Source organism: Phoxinus phoxinus (genome assembly GCF_949152265.1).
Source record: "Phoxinus phoxinus genome assembly, chromosome: 18".
Classification (NCBI taxonomy): domain Eukaryota; kingdom Metazoa; phylum Chordata; class Actinopteri; order Cypriniformes; family Leuciscidae; genus Phoxinus; species Phoxinus phoxinus.
This window is the reverse complement of record NC_136893.1, coordinates 12425612-12447358: the sequence shown is the minus strand read 5'-3', so window position 1 is coordinate 12447358 and position 21747 is coordinate 12425612. Positions and strand designations below refer to the sequence as shown.

At 36.3% G+C, this 21747-nt stretch overlaps 1 protein-coding gene across 1 annotated transcript; it reads left to right on the top strand.

Moving 5' to 3' along the window:
- Positions 1-2328: 2328 nt before the first annotated feature.
- Positions 2329-19197, top strand: cacnb3b (calcium channel, voltage-dependent, beta 3b). Its single transcript, XM_079587345.1, has 14 exons — positions 2329-2504; positions 7427-7546; positions 7640-7762; positions 7850-7971; positions 8736-8791; positions 8980-8999; positions 9230-9310; positions 11591-11649; positions 13263-13363; positions 13485-13636; positions 14620-14715; positions 14829-14999; positions 15077-15124; positions 15986-19197. The coding sequence occupies exons 1-13, from the start codon at positions 2463-2465 to the stop codon at positions 15104-15106; spliced, it is 1173 nt and encodes a 390-aa protein (XP_079443471.1). The 5' UTR covers positions 2329-2462; the 3' UTR covers positions 15107-15124; positions 15986-19197.
- Positions 19198-21747: the final 2550 nt, after the last annotated feature.

The following is a 21747-nucleotide window of genomic DNA, read 5'->3' as shown; positions in this document are numbered from 1 at the left end:
TCCCCGACCTCATTGGGCGGAACAGATTTACTCTCAGTGGGATCAGGCTTGGAGAGATAAGCGGACAGGGAGAGAGGTTATCTAGATCAAGACTCCCTGGGAGTTTGTGTGAAAATCTTCCAGTGCTGTGAAAGATACAAAACAATGTAATCGCAACGGACCGGTAAATCCTCTTAGTGCTATAACAAAAGCATCACTGCATGAATGCAGTAACCAATAGAACAGACTGCACCAGTTTTATAATGCTATGAAACATGAGCAAATGTGATATTGCTTTTATACAACAGTTCAATAAAGAGGGAGATTGAGAAATGTACATTTTACAGCAATATTGGCATTTACTTTGTGTATTTTTGCTCTGCCTGCCAACTAAAACAGTTCCAAACCAAGTCACAGCAGAATCGTCTGTTGCGAATCTCAGGATGAGATTCCCAGGAATGAATTCAGTGTTTTGGAACAAATTGTTTGAAGTCACTTGTTTCATTGACGAACGAAGCAGCCTGTTTGAACGAATCGGTTGACTGAATGATTCAAAGACTCAAAACCTGCGGAAAAAGTTGGAACACATAAAAGAAGTGGAACGATAAAAACGGTGAAAATAAACAGAAATGAATAGAATTTTAAAAAGCTGGAACTGTTGTATAAAAGTATTTGGATCACTTATTTCAGTGGTCTTTATTGAAAATGGTATGATTTAATGACTTTCGGGTCAAAACACTGAAGGTTTTTTGTTTTTTTAGTCTATTATCATTAATTTACATAGGATTTAAAAAACACTTAATTCACTTTTAATTCACTGTTCCACATTATAGGGCACCAAATGCATTAGTGCAATTGGTTTCCCAGCTGTTTCTCATCAGGCAGATGTGTTTGTTTGCATTGTTAATTCATGCACAAGTGAGCTTCAGTCTGGTCCTGATTTCATTTTTGCATTAGCTTGTGCTGGTGTTGGAGTCTTCTGCTCATTGGAACAAGCAGGAAATTAAATAATTAGAGAAACCAGGGAACTACTACCATATGGTGCATTAGTGCAGTAATCTGATTCATTCACAAAAGGTTTGGCAATTTATTAAGTCTTTTAACAATTGTAAAGCAAAGTGTCAGTGTATGATCACTGATAGACAAACTAAACTACGGCATGCAGTATGACAGTGCAGTCACACAGATTTTGCCTTTACAGATTACTCTTTTTGTCCTTGAATGTACTGAAAATAGGTTCCATATAGGAAGCATTTATGCATTTGAATGTAAATAAGATGGAAAAAAAAAAGAATAAATAAGTTGGTATTAAATTTTTGGTTACTGCATATTTATTATTAAAAAATGTTTTAAAAGAACTGCATAGTTTGAGTATCCCTGGCATACAGAATGGTTAAAAATATGAATATCTACCAAATGGATACCAATGTGTACAATAGTAAAGTGACAGAAGTGCCTTTAAAGGGATAGTTCATCCCAAAACAAACATATTGTCATAATTTACTCACCCTCAAGTTCCAAACTTTATGAATTTCTTTCTTCTGCTGAACACAAAAGAATAGATTTTGAAGAAGGTCAGAAACTAAACAGTTGATGAACCCCATTGACTTCCATAGTATTATTTTTTTCATGGAAGTCAATAGGGTCCCATCAAATGATTGGTTATACCCATATTCTTCAAAATATCTTCTTTTGTGTTCAGCAGAAGAAAGAAATTCATACAGGTTTGGAACAGCTTGAGGGTAAGTTAATGATCGAGTTTTCATTTCACATTTAGTCATTTAGCAGATGCTTTTATCCAAAGCAGCTTACAAATGTGGAACATGTGTATTTTATCATACAAGAGTCAACAATACGACAAAAACTAGCCTACTGTTAGCTTTAGTTTACCAAATATGTGGCCCGAAGCTTCAGTGCTTTGTAGGCTATAGATCTACAGAAAAAATAGGGATATAATACTATGGCGCATGTGTTTAAAAACTAAATGTAGCCTAATTAAATATATTTATTTGTAGCCTACCTATTCAGGCTTGCTTTTCACAATAACAACACATTTGGCCATCATAATGCGACGGGTTTCACTTCACGCATCCCACTTCTTAAGCACCTCTGTATTTCTGCAAGAGAATGAGATCTCAGTGTCTCGTGTGAGAGGTAAACATCTCCTCCCCCGCAACACTGGCTGCAGAACCGCATCTCCAGTGTGTGTGGAGCAGGGAGAAAATGGAGCCTGATTGAATGTGAGAGCAGGCGGAAGAAAGGCAAGCATCGGCAGAGGGAGGGCGTTTGCTCTCAGTGAGCAGCACAGCTCGGCTGCTGCAGTCAGGGCATCAATTTTGTATAGGCGTCGAGTGCAGTGCCAGTGCATACGTTCGCTAGCATCAGAGCTGAGGCTTCGGCTTCCCCTCTCTCTGCCAGCATCTTTACTCGCGTCTCGCTCGGACACAGAGTGATGGGGGCCGATACGAGCTGTGTCTATAGGCATGTCCGCGTCCGATTCTAGCGCAGCACTGCTCAGCTGCAAGGTAGGGATAGTTTGCTTTCTCTCTCTCCCTCACTTGCACTTTATCTCTGTCACTCTCTCTCTCTCTCTCTCTCGCTCTCTCTCTCTCTCTTGCTCGCTCACTGATTTTCTCTCGCGCGCTCCCTCTCTATTACATTTTCACTCCATGTGATTTTGTAATCAATCAGCGCTGCTTTGGTGAAGTGAATGAATTTTGCATGCATTCTGCCTGGGTCATAGTCTATTAATATCCTCATGCAAGCCTTTTTTATGAATAAATTATTCTCAGTCGAGATGAAGCCTTAGCTTTTCGACCAGCATGCAGACTCATCAAATGCATTCAGCTGCATTAAAATGTTTAATTGAGAACATATGTTCTCTTTATCTAGCTCATATCTGTCTGTGGCTGTGCTTTTAAATTGTATTGCAAGCAGGTGATATGTCGTTTTGAAAGGCAGAAATGTCTATTCCAGGGGCTTGACGGTAATATTTTTTATTAACCAGGTTCAGAATTATCCAGTTTTAAGGTGAAACATTGCACTGAAAGGTGACCAAAATGCCACAGATATTTATTGATACGTTTTTATTAAATGTATTATATGTACTCTATTATACATTTATTTACATAAACTTAGGTACATTTTTTATTTCATAATAGTATATTTTTGGCCTTTTTATTGGTTTATTCACTTGACATAAATTAGTGGCATGCTGTGTGTTTTATATTCAAAAATGTAAAAAAATAAACAAAACAAAAACACTTAAAAACTATTTTAAAAAATCACCTAAACAAATCCCTTAATATCAATTCCAAGGGGCAAATATGTGTAATAAAATAATAATAATTGAATTGCAGTCAATGTAGTTCAGCCTTTCTTCTGATACTGATTATATAGACTGATAATATAATGCAAAAATGCACTGTTGTTGCATAGTTGATTCTTCTGTGATCCTGTTCTCGTCACAATCAAGATCTGTCCTGCATCATCTCCATGTTCAAACACATTGCAGCAGGCGTACATGGAGACTGGGAATCAGATTCTGACAATATGAATGAAAATAGGGCATGAAACTGTTTGAAGTATAGGAGAATGAATGACTGTTATCTAACAAGCCTTGTGGACAAGGGGAGGTTCATTGATTTTTCACCCCCTGTTGACTGTGTGCTGCTATTGCACTCACAACAAGTTGTGCTAAATGCAGAGCTGCCAACATTCATATTCACATGCGCCTGCAAAGCACAGCAGTTGAAAGAAAATGCAAAATACAATGCCTTTAAAAATCTGGGATTGAAAATGTACTTTAAACCTAGAAATAAACAGAACGTTTAAGGATTTTGAAAAATACATTATGATGTCAAGTATGTAAAATTATTACATTAATCATGTGAAAGCCTTTGTACAAACAGTGAGATTTCGATCCTCTGAAGCTCAAGATGCTCTTTTGGATCATTCTCAAATCATGATCATCATGTTTTACACAAAATTGTGGAGCTCATGCAGCTTGAGTGTTGCTGTCATTAAAGCAAAATTAAGTTCTGTCATGACAACTCTTTGAGCGTTTGCATGGCAATGGACATTTTACAATGTTGATATGTTTGGTTTTGGTGGAATAGATCTGCTACTCTGCTGTTGGCTATTGCTTCTGCTGCAGAGCAAGTACGAGACTTGCTACTACCATACACAACACACTGCTGTGAGCAAGTAAGGCTGCTGCTTCTGTTCAATATAGCACACATTAAAATTGAATTCCCCATAGCAGATATATTCAGGTGGAGCTGGGGAAGGTGGAGGGTTTCTGAAAGCACACTGCAACTGCTAAAGCAAATGCTGACCAAGTATTTGAAGGTTGAGCATTCAGTGAGCTCATTGGCTACTGATACAGCAGGAACCAATCAACTGTGCCCTATTGAGAATGATGTGATTGCAAGCAGATTAAGTCAAGGACCCATCGGTCTGCGCCATCTAGAGTTTCATGACAGAACTTTGTATATAAACCTTCTGAAAACATTCAGATATTCAAAATAATTTTTCAATTAAACTTTTGGTAACACTTTACTTAAAGCCTTTTATATGTATCATTATAAAAGTATTTTAATGCATTAATTATACCTTGTAATGCCCATTATAATGCATTGTATGGTCTCATGAATAATTGTAACCACAGTTATTATACATTATAATACGCATCTATTAATTGGTACACCTTTAGAAAGTATAATGCATTAAAATGCATGACAAACAACCAATTTCAGATGTAACAAGGAATCTGCAAATATGTTAATGCATTTTAACTTTTTTTACAATTATTTAAAAGATAAAATGCATTGTATTGTACATTTTGAATACCTTTTTAACGCATTATAAAGGCTTTAAGTAAAGTGTTAGCCAGCCTTTCACTCAAGTTGTTTTGCTGACGATATTATTTGCAACACAAAATTGTTTAATTAGAACAACTAAAAATAGATGTATTTTCAAAAAGTGCTCTCAGACTTTGGACCCCACTGTCTGTTAAAAATGCAAATGAGTGATGCTTTGTAGCTGATGATACAAATTTGAAAACATTTAGAGTACGTATTAATAGCTTTTTTTACGCTACATACTGTAAGCATTGCATGCAGCCTTTTCTGGGAATGTCTAATGGATAGAATGTGTGTTATAAGTGGATAAGGTGTTGTGGAAATACTCTTAGCGGATGAGGTTGCTATGCATCGTGTCTTTTAAAGGATTACATTATCGATCCAGGTAGTGAAAAATTGCTTAGTCTGTCGGGTCATCTGAAAACAACTCTGAGTTAATGTACGTTTAAACTGTGTGTGTAACGACAAGTACACAGCAAGTACACTATGATGCGATTACTGTATGCGGGCGAACCCTGCATCACTGTTACTTCCGGTTGATAAAAGTGGCCAGAAAAATGTGTTTGATATTGTGTGTTGTTGTGCTTCAAAGCCCTCCTCTATCTTTCTGTTAGTATATTTCTAAACTGAACACATGAAAGAGATGAACATGGTGTAGATCATCCAAGAGCTGGCTCTGTGATAGAGATGCCTCCCATAGCAGGGCTGCCTTTTAATTAACATGTTCATTAGACGGGAGGTATATTTTAATCGCACATAAGAATCTTATCTTAGCCGGTGTCTGCTTAATTATGCTTTATCTCTTTCGACGGTAGGTGTCGCAGACACCTGCGCCCTGCGGCTGCCTTTGATATTTAAATCATATCCTCACTGTGTTCTGGATTTTGGAGGGAAAGAGAGCGAGAGAAAGGCTGGTCTGGAGGGGAAATCAGAGGGATGGAGGATTTCAATACTTGTTTAGGGTCAGTGGGTGTTTTGTTTTTCGGTGCATTTCTTCTAGGGTCGGAAATGAATGGGGGGCTGGGGCACAAATTAGGCAAACGTGGCTGTCGTGATTAAAAGGGAAAATGTGTAAATGAATAAAAAGTGTTGATTGCGGCATTACATTTAGATCTGCTTACGTTGCATCAGATTTCTTTGTCTTTTTTTGCAGCATTGTAACCAACCACACGTTTCTGTTGAGCTTGTGAATGCATTTATGTATTCTATTATTCAACATAATTACTGGTATCATATCAAGAGCAATAATCGTTCCATGATGAAGGTTTTAGTTTATATACTTTTTGGTGGCTATTTACAATATGCAATTGTCATGTAAATAAATGGATGCCAACTTTGAGCTGCATTAAACAGTCTATATCCTGATTGATTCAAATAATTGGTTAAATGGAAGTATTTGACATAAATATCAACATGTCAGAAGCATTTAAGTTGCCCTTTACAATTTAAAATGCCCCTGGAAGTCAAAAGATAATTCTATGTCTTTTTTTTTTTTTTTTTTGATTTCAATTTAAGGTGCTTTGGCATGACAAATCTTTTTTTTACATTTTGTATTGCCACAGCATTAGGAGCAATTGCTGTGTCAGATAAAAATACCAAGTTCTGTCATGAAACTCCAGCCCCCGGTTTCACAGACAATCCATAAATCTAGTCCAGACTAAAATGCAAGTTTGAACTGTTTTAAATGAAAGCAACTTGCACTGACATATCTTAAAATACCTCACCGCCATTGTTTTGTCAAGTTGCACACCAGTAATGTTTTTTTCTAAGGCATATTTATAAAAGCTACCTTCATGTTCTGAACGATCTAAGGCCTAATCCTGGCTTAATCTAAGCCCTGTCTGTGAAATCAGGCCTAACTGCAGGGTTGCCAGGTCTGTGCAACAAAAGTAGATCAATGGCCTGTCAAAAGTAGCCCAAAAATAGCCCAATGCGATTTTCTCCATTGGGCGGCCAAATTCTCCTCTGAATTTGTACATTTTGGGGTGTTTTGGAGTGCTGAAATCGTACTTACGGTGGTGGAAACCTTAACCTACCCGCGGCAACAACTTGGCAATACTGCCTAAATGGCACAGACTGATGATTCCTTAATACAACCTGATGACATTTACATTGTTCACTACATGGAACAAGCTGATTGGTTCCTGCAGCCAATGAGCTTGCTGCTCAACATTTAAATAGCTGGGGAGTGTTTACTCCACCCATATAGATATGCAACTGATAATTTGTATATATGCTGTTTGTGCAGCAGCAGTGTGTCTTGCATGCCACAGCAGCGTATCGGTGTATGTATTGGCTGTACCAAGGCCACGTACTTGCTCTGCAGCAGCAATAATCTACAACAATATAAAAAATCAGCAGAAGATCTATTACGCATTGACCAAATACATTAACATTGTCATATCCATTATCATGCTAAAAATCTTCCAAGAATTGTCATGTTAGAACTGAAAGTAAAGCAATAAAAGGAAATCATATTATCGACAAAGATATATAAAGTGAATGCAATGAATTTACTAGTAAAAGTAAACAAAAATGAAATATGAAAGAGCATTTCTCACATTGGACTCTTGTCCTTTTTGCAGAGTTCAGCTGATTCCTACACTAGTAGACCATCGGATTCCGACCTGTCCCTGGAGGAGGACAAGGAGGCGTCTCGGCGTGAGGCCGAGCGCCAGGCCCACCTCCAGCTCGAGAGAGCCAAGGTTACACAGTCAATTACATCTCATCTTTACATAACGTTAACATCTCTTTGTTTTTTTTGTTACTTTTCTAATGTTTTCTCCTTTTTTGTGTAGATCAAACCTGTGGCATTTGCAGTGAGAACCAATGTCAGCTACTGCGGGGCTCTTGATGAAGACTGTCCGGTTCAGGGTACTGCCATCAACTTTGAAACCAAAGATTTTCTACACATAAAAGAGGTATGATCAATGATGGTCAATGAACTAAAGTAAACAGTAAGCTAATGTTTCAGTGTTTTATTGAGCACATTGTCTCTCATCCTACAGAAGTATAATAATGACTGGTGGATCGGAAGGCTGGTGAAGGAGGGGGCTGATATTGCCTTCATCCCCAGCCCTGTTAAACTGGAGGCCATGCGGATCAAACAGGAACAGAAAGCAGCTCAGAGGTCTGAACTACAATTGCATTTCATCATATCTACTCCTCATTGAATACTGTATAGAGACCCGTTCACACCAAGGACGATAACTATTTAAAAGTTTGCTTTTAAAATCATTCTAAACATAAAATAATAGCCACACTACACTTCACACTAATGATAACGGCACAGAGAGATGATCATTGGAATCACTTTCACAATGATTTTTTCCCCAGCTGATGAATGGACATTGACAGCCAATCAGAATCCATGCTGCTTTAAAGAGCTTGAGCATTTAAAGCCACAGATGACATAACTTAAACACATGCTTATAATAAACCGAATGGAGAATGATATCATGCATTGGTGTGGAAGCTATAGTAATCTATCTTAATAGTTATCATTCTTGGTGTGAACCGGCCTTAAATTCTCATTTAAGAATAGTTCACTCAAAAACGTATATTCTGTCATTATTTAGTCTTTCCCATTTTGTTCCACACTCATATGCTATTATGTTTCCATGAGCAGTTCATTTTAATCAACTTATTCCAAATGTAATTTTATAATTTTGTAGGAAAGTGGGTCTTAAATATCTTTCATTTCTATTTAAAATTTTAATAACTCAAGCATTGTGTTCAATGCCATGTCAGCTAAAGAAGCAATTACATGGCATTGAGAGAGAAAAAAGCACAATAAAAGCATGAAAAGTTTGAAGTATCAAACAGAAGTAACATACATTCAGCTATCCGCATGTCTTATCATATCATTTCTAAAGTGTTCATGGTTGTTAACAGGAAAATGGGAGGGAATGCTTCATCTGGGGGCTGGAGGTCTACTCCTCCTTCTGCAGGTGAGAGGTATTTAAATACTCTCACACATCACTGTTTTACTGTAATGCCAGTACTATTGAGCCACTCTCATTCCCCCTTAGGGCATACCCTGATTTTATCTGTCGGCATGATTTCAGTATACCATCATTTTGCACAAAAACAGCGTATTTCCGATTTTCTTAAACACCTTTTTCTTGTTTTCAACAAGCCAAACAGAAGCAGAAGCAGGTAGGTGGTTAAAGATGCTCCCTTGATTCCATAATGCAACACAGACCCTCAAAAAGTGGTATTGCATATTCGCAGTTAGTGTCTGGCCTCTCTGACGATTCGCTGTAAGATATTTTAATGCTGTGTTATTGAAAAACTGGATCCCTTGAGGCTACTCATTAGATGTCGAGAAATGTTAGTTAAGATTCAGAGCGTGTGTGTGTGTGTGTGTGTGTGTGTGTGTGTTGCAGACAGAGCACGTTCCACCCTATGATGTGGTTCCATCCATGAGGCCGGTTGTTCTGGTTGGCCCCTCACTGAAAGGCTATGAGGTAAATTCTGCAGGGTCCAGAATTAACTACCATCAAGCAAGTAAAAGTTGAGTTTAATGAGTAAATAAAACTTTGCATATATTATGTTGCAGTTTCTTATACAGTTACTGGCAATGTAAGAATGATAGTATGACACTCACTGTTGTAAGTGACACGAACCAATCAAATCAAAGACATGTGAACCATTTACAAGAAATCATCACTCAATCATTTGACGTGTGTCCTTTAACTTGTACCTCAATGTGATGACATTATATTTTAAGTCACCAAAATTATAATATGAAGAACAAAACAATGTTATTTTAGTATTATTTATATAATATTATGGTACTTATTCATATTTTGAAGTAGATTTTTATTTTTGTTTTAATTTTAGTTAGTAATAGAAATAGTCAAAAAGTTAGTGCTTGTCATAATTATTCGTTTTTTATCTATATTTTAAATATTTCTATATATCTTTAATGCATTTTTATTTCAGTTCATTTTATTAATTTTTGTAGTTAAAGCTGCAGTCCGTCGTTTTTCCTCTTTGTCGCCATCTCTGTTAGAAATCTGCAATTGCAGTTATTCGCGGAATTATTAACTGTGCGTGGGTAGTAAATTGGCATGAAACAGCGCGGATGAACACAATGTATTGAGGCTGCCGCGTCGCTGTGGATACTGTAACGTTACTGTCATCAGCAATCTCAGAGTATACTTTTTGAAAGTGTCAACATTAGAATTTTCATCGGAAAATGTCATCTGAACAAGTAAGTAACATTCACTTTTGTTCTGACCAAATTCGGGGGGTGGGGGGAAGCATTGCAGTAGCTATATCATGCTGATTAAATCTAACGATTGCTTATATCACGTCAAAACGTGAAAAATATATTTTTTCTGTAGCCACTCTGAAGTCCGAAGTCTTTGGGTTTTACAACTGGTGAATCTCCAGTTGTCACTGGTGATTGTCGCTTTAAACTTTCGGGATCCGCCATACCAAGTGCTAAGCTAAATCTCCACCATCATCCACACACGCTAGCCGGGGACTCATTCTCTATGTGTACAGAAGTGACGTAATGACGCAAAGACATGCTCGAAATTCCCGCGGAAATCCACCAGTACCACTGGAATTAAAATCATTATTACAAGCTTACCGTTTTGAATCGAGGTAAGGCAAGCAGATCGTTTTGAACACTGGCTGGTTACGGTTTTTTTCAAAAATGTCTTTTTTGATATTTTTAAACCCAAAAAAGTGCCGGACTGCAGCTTTAAAATAAACTTATATTTCAAGTTTTTAAAGTTTAAGTTATTCGTCTAATATATATACTGTATATATATATATATATATATATTATTTCAGCTTTATTTCAACAGAAAATCATTTCAATAGATTCAATTTTAGCAACACTGGAACAAAATCACATTTTAAAACAATGCAGAGATTGACTTATCTAATATATGATATGCCAGTGACACAATGACCTGCACTGTTTGTCACAAATAAGTCAAGTCAAGTCAAGTCAAGAATATTTGTATAGCGCTTTTCACAATACAGATTGTATCAAAGCAGCTTCACAGTATTAAATTAAAATAATAATAAAACGTCCATGTTTGGTAATGCTAATGCTAAATAAAAGAAAAACAGCTAAATAATACCATTGTCATGGGAATAAAGATAGCAGTTTGTTTATTTTTTATTGTAATTTAATACAAATGCAAAATACAGTTTCATGGCCTATAAAACATATTTATGGTCAGTATTTGTATTTATATTTAATAAATCGTATATATAACTATATTTAACATAATTATTTTCAATAAAATGATACAAAATACTATTTAATGGCCCATGGAAGGTAATTATGGTGTGTAAATTCTTACCATCCACTTTTGGATCCTGCTCAGGCAGTGTAAGATGGTATGTGAGAGGATTCACGAATGTGAAATATTTAAGTCCAGCTGTGGCACAGAGCTCTGGACACATTTGTCAGTCAGCTCTTTAACAGAGACACCAGGGACCTGCTTCTCCTGCTGACTCTACTCTCTATTTCAGGAGTCATTCATTTTTCACCCTGTGTCTAAATAAAACCACCTCATCCAAACTGTATTAGCCTTTTACATTCTTCTCAATCCCGTTTAGGACTCCTTCTTTTCCCTCTAGATTCCTTAGACAACAAAATCACTGGTTATATGTTAACACTATTTATAGCTCAAGACCTGAATTACCTCAGATTGACAGGTTAATTATACATGAAATGTTTCTGGGGTGTGCTTGTTTTCTCACAATCTTCTCTGATACAGGTGACTGATATGATGCAGAAAGCCTTGTTTGACTTCCTGAAACACAGGTTTGATGGGAGGTGAGTGAGTGAGCTAAGCTTAAAGGAACAGTTCACCCAAAATGTGAATTTGGAAAAATGGAAATAAATCACTTACTCACCCTAATGTCGTTTCAAACCCATATGACTGACTTGCTTATATAGAAGAACAAGGTGATTTTTGTGGACATTTTAAAGGTACACTATGTAACATTTGGCCCTCTAGTGGTTAAAAAACAAAACTTCATGCATTTTACAGAAGAGGATTATTGTTGTGGTTGTGCTTCAGCTCTGCATGACTGTGCAGATGAATATGGTTCTTTCTCTTAACTAAAAAACAAGAGAGAGATTATCCTAATGCTCATAAAACATTCACTACTAGGCTTAAGAGATATAACCAGAGAAGGAAAGGATCTCAAGCTGCCTAGCTGAAGACGTTACTGGTTCTATAACCATTAATAGACAAGGTACTGCCTTGTAAATCAATTCCAGTTCAGCGCAACAACAACTATAATGAAATGACCCTTCACAATAGATAATGCTTTACAATGAACTCTGTTAGGGAGCTACATATGGCAATTTATCTGTTCAATAAAATAGCCTACCTTACTCACCTGTTGAGTAATAAAAACGTCATCTCCGTGTCACCTTTACAACAGTTCAAAATTTTATTATGAGCTCTTGTCATGTTCTCTTTTTGCCAGCAGACTCTCCTCTGAGAACGGGTGATTGGAGGTTCAGTATTTGGCGTGTTCCATGTCAAGCTTTGGAAAGTAGCTGGAGCAACTTTTCTCTGTTTACGGATATGACGAAACACACGGGCGAGTGCGAATCCCGCGAAAACCATCCCGCTAGGTCTAAAATATAAACACTTATACTACAGAGCCGTTGAATGCTTAAATCTGATTGGTTAACTAACGTTCTATGGTGTGCAATTATTTTCAGGGAACCGCACGGCTAAAGTAGTTCCAGGCAGGTCTTGGCCGCATTACAGTTCCATATCACTTCGCGTAGTCAACTGTAATAACGGAAAATAGGATACAATTCATAACAAGAAAAACCATGCAGCCCCATGCGCTTGATTTGCAATTTTCAATGTCTAACTTCACTATCAATGGGAACATGCAGTTTAATTTTAATAAATGAAGTATTTAGTCCTATATATAATCAATAGAAAATTAAACTGAATATTTAAATAATAATAATAATAATTAATAAATTATCAAATTTCAAGATTTATTTAAATTAATAAATAAATAATATCAATAATATAATAATAATAATAATAATATTAAATAATATTATATTATATAATAATATAAATAATAACACTCCGCTTCGCGTCGTGACTTCATTACCACCTCGGGTGTGCATTATTTTTCTAATAATTCAACGGCCTGTCGCCAATTATTCCTTACTTATAATAGGCTTACCATAGTGAATCAGTGTAAGACAAAACCCACATTTTCGATTGAATAATATGATTGAATAAGTTACATAGTGTGCCTTTAAATACATGTATAATTCAGTGAATGGGGACTGGGGCTGTCAAGCTTCAAAATATCAAAAAAGCACCATAAAGTATCATAAAAGTGGTCCATACTTGTGTACTATATTACGAGTCCTCTGAATGTTTTTTGTTTTTTTCATGGCAGGATTTCTATCACACGGGTGACTGCAGATCTGTCTCTGGCTAAAAGGTCTGTTCTGAATAAGAAAGCTATCATGGAGAGGTCGAACACTCGCTCCAGTCTGGGTGAGTGACAAACATACAGGGGTAAAGCTATATAGTAACTAAATATAACGAGTGGTGAAGTATTTTTGAGTATGATCTCATTTGTTGTTTCATTATTAATGTGGTTCCTTCTCTCTCTCAGCGGAGGTGCAGAGTGAGATTGAGAGAATATTTGAGCTGGCTAAAAGTCTGCAGTTGGTGATCTTGGATGCAGATACTATCAACCATCCCGCACAGCTTCTTAAGACCTCCCTCGCTCCCATCATTGTCTATGTGAAAGTGTCCTCTCCAAAGGTGCAACAATATTTCACGGGTCAATAAAATCATTTGCACTTGTTTTAAAATAAAGCTATAAATGGGTGATTCTTTTACCACAGATTTATGTTAAAACAAACTTAACTGTTGTGTTGTTGTATAGAGGTCACATTACTGTAAAATGGCCTTGGAAACCTTTTGAAATTCCTTTTATTGCAATATAGCCCACTGGAGGCAAGTTTGTAGAGACCCAAGTGCAGTTTATTTACAGAATGATCAAACATAAAACAAAGGCATGACATGGAACAAAACATAAACATAAAGGGAATCACATGACAACAGGAAACATGAACAAAATGAGAAGTGACATTTATCTATTTTTAATGTGCTTTTATTTTATTCTTTTATTTTCCCCCCTGTCTCAGACTGAGAATTAAAATATGAAGAATCCATAATAAAAATAATTCGATTGAATAATATGATTGAATAAGTTACATAGTGTGCCTTTAAAAATAATTTTAAAATAAAGATAAAAATAATTACTTTTAATAATTCAATTATCATAAAACTATGACCATGAGTGAAAAATTAACTTTTTTTTTTTTTTTGAAAATTGAAAATTATATATCATTTTAGACCCATTTTGTCCCTCTATCATTTCCACCATAGCCAGTAATTTTGCCCCTGATATTATTTAAATATTATTATCTTTATTATTAAAATATTATCCAATTGTTTTAGCAAGACCAATGAGTGTTTTCAACCATACAAAGTTATCAAACTAAATACACGGAGTTGTGATTAAAGTTACATTTGCTGTTTCATAAAAATGAAAAAATAAATAAAAATAATTATAATTCTGTGAAGCATGTATATTTACTGTTGAACATTGATAATAGACTAATTCATTTTGTGTTTGAAAAGTGTGCTTATTTTTTCCACAGGGTTAAAAGTTATACAATTCCCTGAAGCATTGCTCCCACTTTTGTCCCTCATTTTCCCTGTCACTCATTCTACCTCAGGTTCTTCAAAGACTCATTAAGTCCAGAGGGAAATCTCAAAGCAAACATCTCAACGTGCAATTGATGGCTGGAGATAAACTAGCACAGTGCCCACCAGTGAGTCCCAGTCCCAGTCCCTCACATACATTCAGCCGAAGCAACAAATGAACAGATGCAATACCCAGCACTTTTACATACTGTTTATCCTCACTGCTTTGCTCTTGCATTAGGAAATGTTTGATGTTATACTGGATGAGAATCAGTTAGAGGATGCCTGCGAACACCTGGCCGAATATTTAGATATATACTGGCGTGCCACTCACCTGCCAGGCGCCGCCCCCCTGAACCCTCTAGTGGAGCAAAATGTAGTTACACCCCCCTCAGCTAACTCTAGCCAACAGGTGAGTGTTGACATGTTAACTGCATGGACTTCACTTGCTTAATTGCTCTTAAACACTCTCTCATCCTCTACCTTCAGTTCTCAGAGACGCAGGAGCTAATTGAATGAGTACTACCACAAATAAGCGTGAGTGTTGGATCCATTTTCATCAGTTACGATCATTACCGTCAATGTGTATTTCCCGGTCAGGGTTTATATTGCATACATTATCTTTTTTATTGTTAAAATAATAATATTAATAATAACAACAATACATTTTAAAGGAGCACATGGTCATTTTTGCTTCATTAAAAAGTTTTCACACATCTAGAAAAGTATGTTTGAAAAATATTTAAAATAATGTCTTATACCAGACTTACAAAGGCGGTTTCCTTTTATTTTTTTACTACTTGCTTCATTATGTCTCGGTTATCCACCCTATATTTGGACACTTTCACTAGCAGAATAGATTCATGTAAATTCATTCATTAAATTTAAATGGCCATTTCTACAATGGCATCTCAGTTTTATTTTCGAATTATTTATTCTACTGTTCTTGTATTTATTATTATTTTTAATTAGCTTTTATTTTTATTTTAAAGTTCATCATTTTGTTATGTGCTTTTGTCATTTTTATTAGCTTTTTTCAAATATTTGTATGAATATTTCTATATAGTTTGTTTTACTACTTTAACTTATTTTATTTCAATTAGTTGCCAATGCAACATTTCTAATTGTTGTGTTTTTAAAGTGTATTTATAATATAATGTTATTTTACCTAACAAAAACTCATTTTAATAGTTTTCATTTTAGTTTTATTTAATGACTAACTGAAACACTTATTTGACGTGAGGACCACTAGGTGTCAGTATAATAACGGCCGTATTGCACAATAAACAAAAGGAAAAAAAAATGGTGCACTATGAAATAACAAGTGACAGTAAGCTTGTCACCGGGGTGTTTATAACCATAATGATCCCTTTCTCCACTGCTCTCTGACTGTTATAGAGTGACACAGAACATTCCAGAAAGACGCCCAGAATATTCCTCAAAGGCCAGCCACTCACTGCCCCAGAATGAGATGGGGCTCAGAGCAGCTGCCCCCCCCACCCCCCTGATTAGAAAGAGGAGGAGCGGAGGGATGGATGGATGGAGAATGAGATGAGGGCCAGAGGAGAAGTGGACCAATCCCAGCCTCACTGACGGTGACAGCACACACCCTTCCGTGCACTAACACATGTGTCGTCCTTCACATCTCAGGACCACTGCTGCAGGCCTTCAGCCAACACACACACACACACACACACACTCTGGCTGGTATACACGCATTCAACTGGTCTGAACGTCCCTGCTGAGACCCACGCTGATCAAAAGGGGCTTTCCCCCAAACCCCTGGGTGGTGCCGCCTGTCCGCCAGGTTCTGCCAGCCTGACTCTTATCTCCTGGGTGAGGCTGGCACTGGCATCAGAGCATCCATACCATGCCCTCACAACGAAAAGGCACCCCATGTCACAACTGCCAGTCAGCTCTCTACATCTCCACCTCCTGCGTTGCTTTTGTTTTTTTTAGGGTGTATCAAGACTGTAGCTTTTGCCCAATTCACTTCATTTAAATGATTAGCTCATAATTAATAACCCAATAAGCTTTATGTAGCACAACTCTCAAATTACAGTTGGGACTATTTGTAACTAAAAAGGTTTTAACTTTTCTTTATGTCCTGTTCTCCTTTTCGTGTGTCCTTTTTACTGCATCCACTGGGAATCTTTCGTTTTTATATCAACCGGGGTAAATCCACCATCAGTATTTACAGTACAACCACATTGCACGAATATCACCCTTTCAGATCAATGAAAAGCAGACCACATGAATGTTTGTACATCTTTTGCCTAGATCTCAGTATTGCACTAAACATCCTAATGTAGTATTATTTACTTTTTGGTTCTCAACTGATGGTTCGCAGGTCTGTTGGGACAGCAGGTGATAAAAAAAAAGCTATATTATATAATAGTACGGAGCCCTGCACATGACATGCACATATATTGTGGCCACAAATGAAGAATTCATTCTCCCGTTTTAGCAAATCGTGGCCACGTTGAACTAATTTGTTCCCTTGTTTTGATTTAACTAAAACAAGGGAACTAATTAGTATAATGTGGCCATGGAACAAAATTATGTCGTGCACACTATTTACTTACATTCTCTAGGACACATTTCTCAATAATGTGGTAATTGTTTTCAAAACTCTTCTCGCTATTGTCCTAACCAACTTTAAGCTAGTAACAGAAGATAATTTCATATTCAAAATGCACTAAAACTACCGAAACACTTCATACATGTCTCAACTCTAACACTTGCAAAGCTTTTCAACCAATAAACACACTTTTAAAACACAGACCTAAAAACACTAACAGCAGATAGCATTGTACTGTTTATAATTCACGGCAGTATGTTACATCGTCCATGTTTACATTACAGTTCAAAATTTTCCTACGTTTTCCCTTTGTGTAGATGGTAATGAAATTAAAAGACTAACATGTGTAGGTGTTCAGCTACATCTAATTGCTTTGATAGTATTTCATTTTTTAGATTCAGAATCTATATTTCAATATGGTATTACTATAGAAATATAGCACATTTCTTTCATTTATTTTTGTATTATGCTAGGTTTTGAATTAGTAAAACATGCTGACACATATTAGTAAGTTATGGGAATGAATAGTTAATTGGTGGCCTTGATATACATATTTTATTTCCTCGCTGTCATGTGCGGGGCTCCGTAATACTGCATCTAACCATTTAATCAGTTAGGATGACACAATAAATAGGCTTTTTATTGCCTATATATGGCTTTTTGGTACAATGTAAATTTGGTTAATACCAACCTGGATGCGTTGGCTGACATGCTCTGGTCTTTGAAACAATGAACAAACTAAGCAAAGTAAAAGAAAATTTCACCCAAACTACATTTATTTGTAACAACTTCATTTGTAATGAAGTGAAACATGGTTTATGCTGCAATGTGCTTTTGTGAATTATTGACCATTTATTTTGGATGATTTAATTATTATCGTATTAATTATTGTTAAATAATAATTTGATTCATAATAATATTTTATTTTGTATTAATACTTTTTTATCACTGTACATAATCGTACCATTGTTCCAACAGTCAGATGTAATGCTTCAAAACACATTTTCACCACTGTTTAATAACATCCTCTTTTTTCTGCATTTCGAGAATCTCAAAACACTGATAATAAGTCCTGATATATATATATTTTTTATCTTTACCATCAACACTTATATGCATGATAAGTGATGATCTTGCTGACATATCTGCTGCTGAAATTGTTGAGTTTTGCTTGCTGCTGTTCTTCCATGCAATAACAAAGACATTTACAAATGTTATCACACATACGTAACAGAATGACTTATGTCTTAATCTGCAAGACAATCTCTTAACTAAATGTTCACTAATTTTACTCTTTGCATACACGCATATGCAATCCCATTGTACAATGAAGCGCCTAATCATGACTATGCATGACACGATCAGACATTTGTAGGAATACACTGCACTGTAAACTGAATGGGAAGATGCAATGGGCATAGAAATGTATGAACCATCACAAACCATCTGCTTGAGTATACAGATTGCACATTCAAATTCATTGCCCTCATCTATATATAAATGCACAAATGACTTTCTGTTAGTTTAAGATGTACATGTACAATATTATTTGCATATATTGAACAAAAATGTTATTTGGGACCATGTTGATTCCTCTGTCAATTTGTGAATCACTGAATATGAAAAGCAACAAGCAAGAGACACAGGCTTTAAAGCACAATGAGCTCTTCCCAATCAAAAATGTGTTTGATATCCTTCCAGGTGAATTTTGTACATAGTCAAAAACTATGTCTTTGGGTCTCCAAAGTATATTTTCAAGGCTAATTGTTTATTTTATTAGATATTATGTTGTTCTCTATCACAATTAACTGTATGCAACACTGGAGGAAGGTGAATCTTGGCTTGTATTAATAAAGGTCTATCACAGACTAAAGGGAAATCAAAATGAATGCACTGTTTTGTTTTTGAGGTTTTCTTTTGGTTTACAATGCAATAAAAGCACTATGTAAGTGTGTAAACCCTCTTCCAGTTGAAACCTTATCATATTGTACTATTGTGACATCACTGACACAGCACTAAGTTCTGGGCGAAAAAGAAAGGAAAAGAATTTAGAAAAATGTACTACCTGATGCTGAGCAAAAGTATTGTGTGCTCTGGGGAAGAAAAATAAATAAAAATAACATAAAAAAGAATGGTCTCTGGTTTCTGTCCCTTGTGCATGTATTATTGATACATAACATGTCTTGTATCCTAATAACTTGACTTATCTTGATGGTGTGATACATTCATTTTTAAATATTGCCAGTTAATGAGGTCATAAAAGCTGCATGCAAAATTATAATTAGAAAATAATTATAGATGCTGTTCAAAATAGTTTTAGATTAAGTGTATATTATGTCTTACCAGACATGTCAACGTTTCATAAGTAGTTTATATCAACTAACCACCTACATGTAAAATGGTTGAGGAATCTCAAACATAAATTCCACATTTCCTCTAGAGGTCAGTGCAGGAGCAATTGTAGTGCAATCAGAACGAAAAGAAAATTATGATTTGTGTAAATGCAAAAACACTTTCTTTCTGGGGGGGTTTTCTACAGATTTACATTTTTAAAATGTGAAACTGTGCAATAGTTACTTGAATGAGGATTTCTACCTGATCTGAGCCTTAAAAATATATATTTTATTTATTATTTATTTTATACAACCTTAATTTCATCAGGTTATTTAGTGATATTAAAATGTTGACATGAAAGTTAATTTTACCACAGTAAGCACATTTTAGGATACCAGCTAATCTTTTTACAGTGCATGCATTTAGCAGTGAGTTCACATTTTGTCATAGACTCTCAAAATATGGGAAAACTTGGGGTCAGACTAAGCCAAACATTCAGATTTATGCTTGACCATGGGTGGAAACGTAGAGCATTTACTGTAGATGCTTATTACTGGAGCAAACTAACTGCAGCGAATTGCATTTACTGCGGGTGTCCAAACTCGGTCCTGGAGGGCCACTGTACTGCAGAGTTTAGCCCCTACATGCCTCAACACACCTGGCTGGAAGACCTTGATTAGCTGGTTCATGTGTTTAATAGGGGTTGGAGCTAAATTTTGCAGGACAGTGGTGGCCCTCCAGGAGCAGGTTTGGACACCCCCTGGCCTACTGTAATGTTCTATATTTGCAGTTCAAATGTCCGGCTTGTTTGTAATTGTGTTTAGGCCTACTACAAGCACCGTGAAGCAGACACACCATACCTCCACACTTTTCCTGCACTGCTGAGTGGGTCACCCTGGAACAGGAACTCATTAACACATGCTAATTAGCTGCCTGCTGGGCCTCTGTCTGCTGCAAGTGGGCGGCTGTGGGTCAGGGGGTGTTGTTAGAGTCTCTCTCTCTCTCTCTCTCTCTCTCAGTTGGTGTTGTAGTAGCAAGAAGAGCTGATTACTGCTGTGGCTTGATATGCTCTCAGTATCACGTTCCCTGACATCAGAGCATAACAGGGCCTATAGCAAAGCTTAAAGAAAGATTTGGCTATAATGAGAGAGCTGGAAGAAAAAGAGATGATGGTCCGGATCGACTGACCGGAACGTAAAGTTCGACAGGGAGCAATTGCACTGATCCACTTGACCTCATCGCAGTATTCATCAGATCCACACATGCTGCAGAACAAATGGGCTTTGCCATTTCCATATGCTACTTCTCTTCATTTCTGTATGCTCCATTTCCCTCCTGAGAGGCTGACGCTGAAAATGCTTTCATTTTTATCTGCAAATGACACAGCCATCTGTCACACATGAGGGTTTATCTTTATCTCTGGCACTGTCAACAAATGCTAAACGTCCATCTACACAAGTTACATGCATGAAACGACACAAAAATACATATTTACATACGTTTAAACAACTCTAATGAATAACTTCTCAGCATTATTGTTATGGCACTGCTGAAACAAATGTCTTTTTTTGGTTTCTGTAGCGCATGCAATATATATTTGTCCCTGGAACTAACTAAAGTAAATAAATATAGCTTTTTTTTATGTAATAAACAAATTGTGAAATTTGTGGATAGTTTGGTCAACACACGTCTAAAACCTTCATAACATATCTTTCATCAGTTAGATATAATAAAAGTTTCCAAAAAGAGTGGGCTGTCGTCGGAAATATGTTTCTGGAGTCTGGACAAAGGGAAAATGTAAAATGCGCTGAAATATCTCAGGTCATCTCAAGAAGGAAATTAGGGGATTCACAGATCATTAAAGGTTAGAGTGGTTAGGAGGAAGGACGGGAATGTGTGAACAGTCCTATTGTCCTCATGTCTGTGGCTATTGATGCTGAATGAAAACAAGTTAATTGATTACTTTAGACACAAAGAAAATGTCAGAATATGCAGGAAATCTGGAAAAATCGGCCAAGGGCCTAATTTACTTTGCATGTCTAAGAACGCATTGAAGAAGTAATGGGACCCCGAGCATAATAAAGTGAAAATTCTGACCTGGTATGTTTTATGTTGCATTAATTTATATAATTTATATAAAGCATATTGCTTAATCAAAAACATGTGATTCTCAACACACTTCTAAAACACTTTATGGGATTTTCATAACATATCTTTCATTAGTCTAGGTAAAATGAGATTAGTT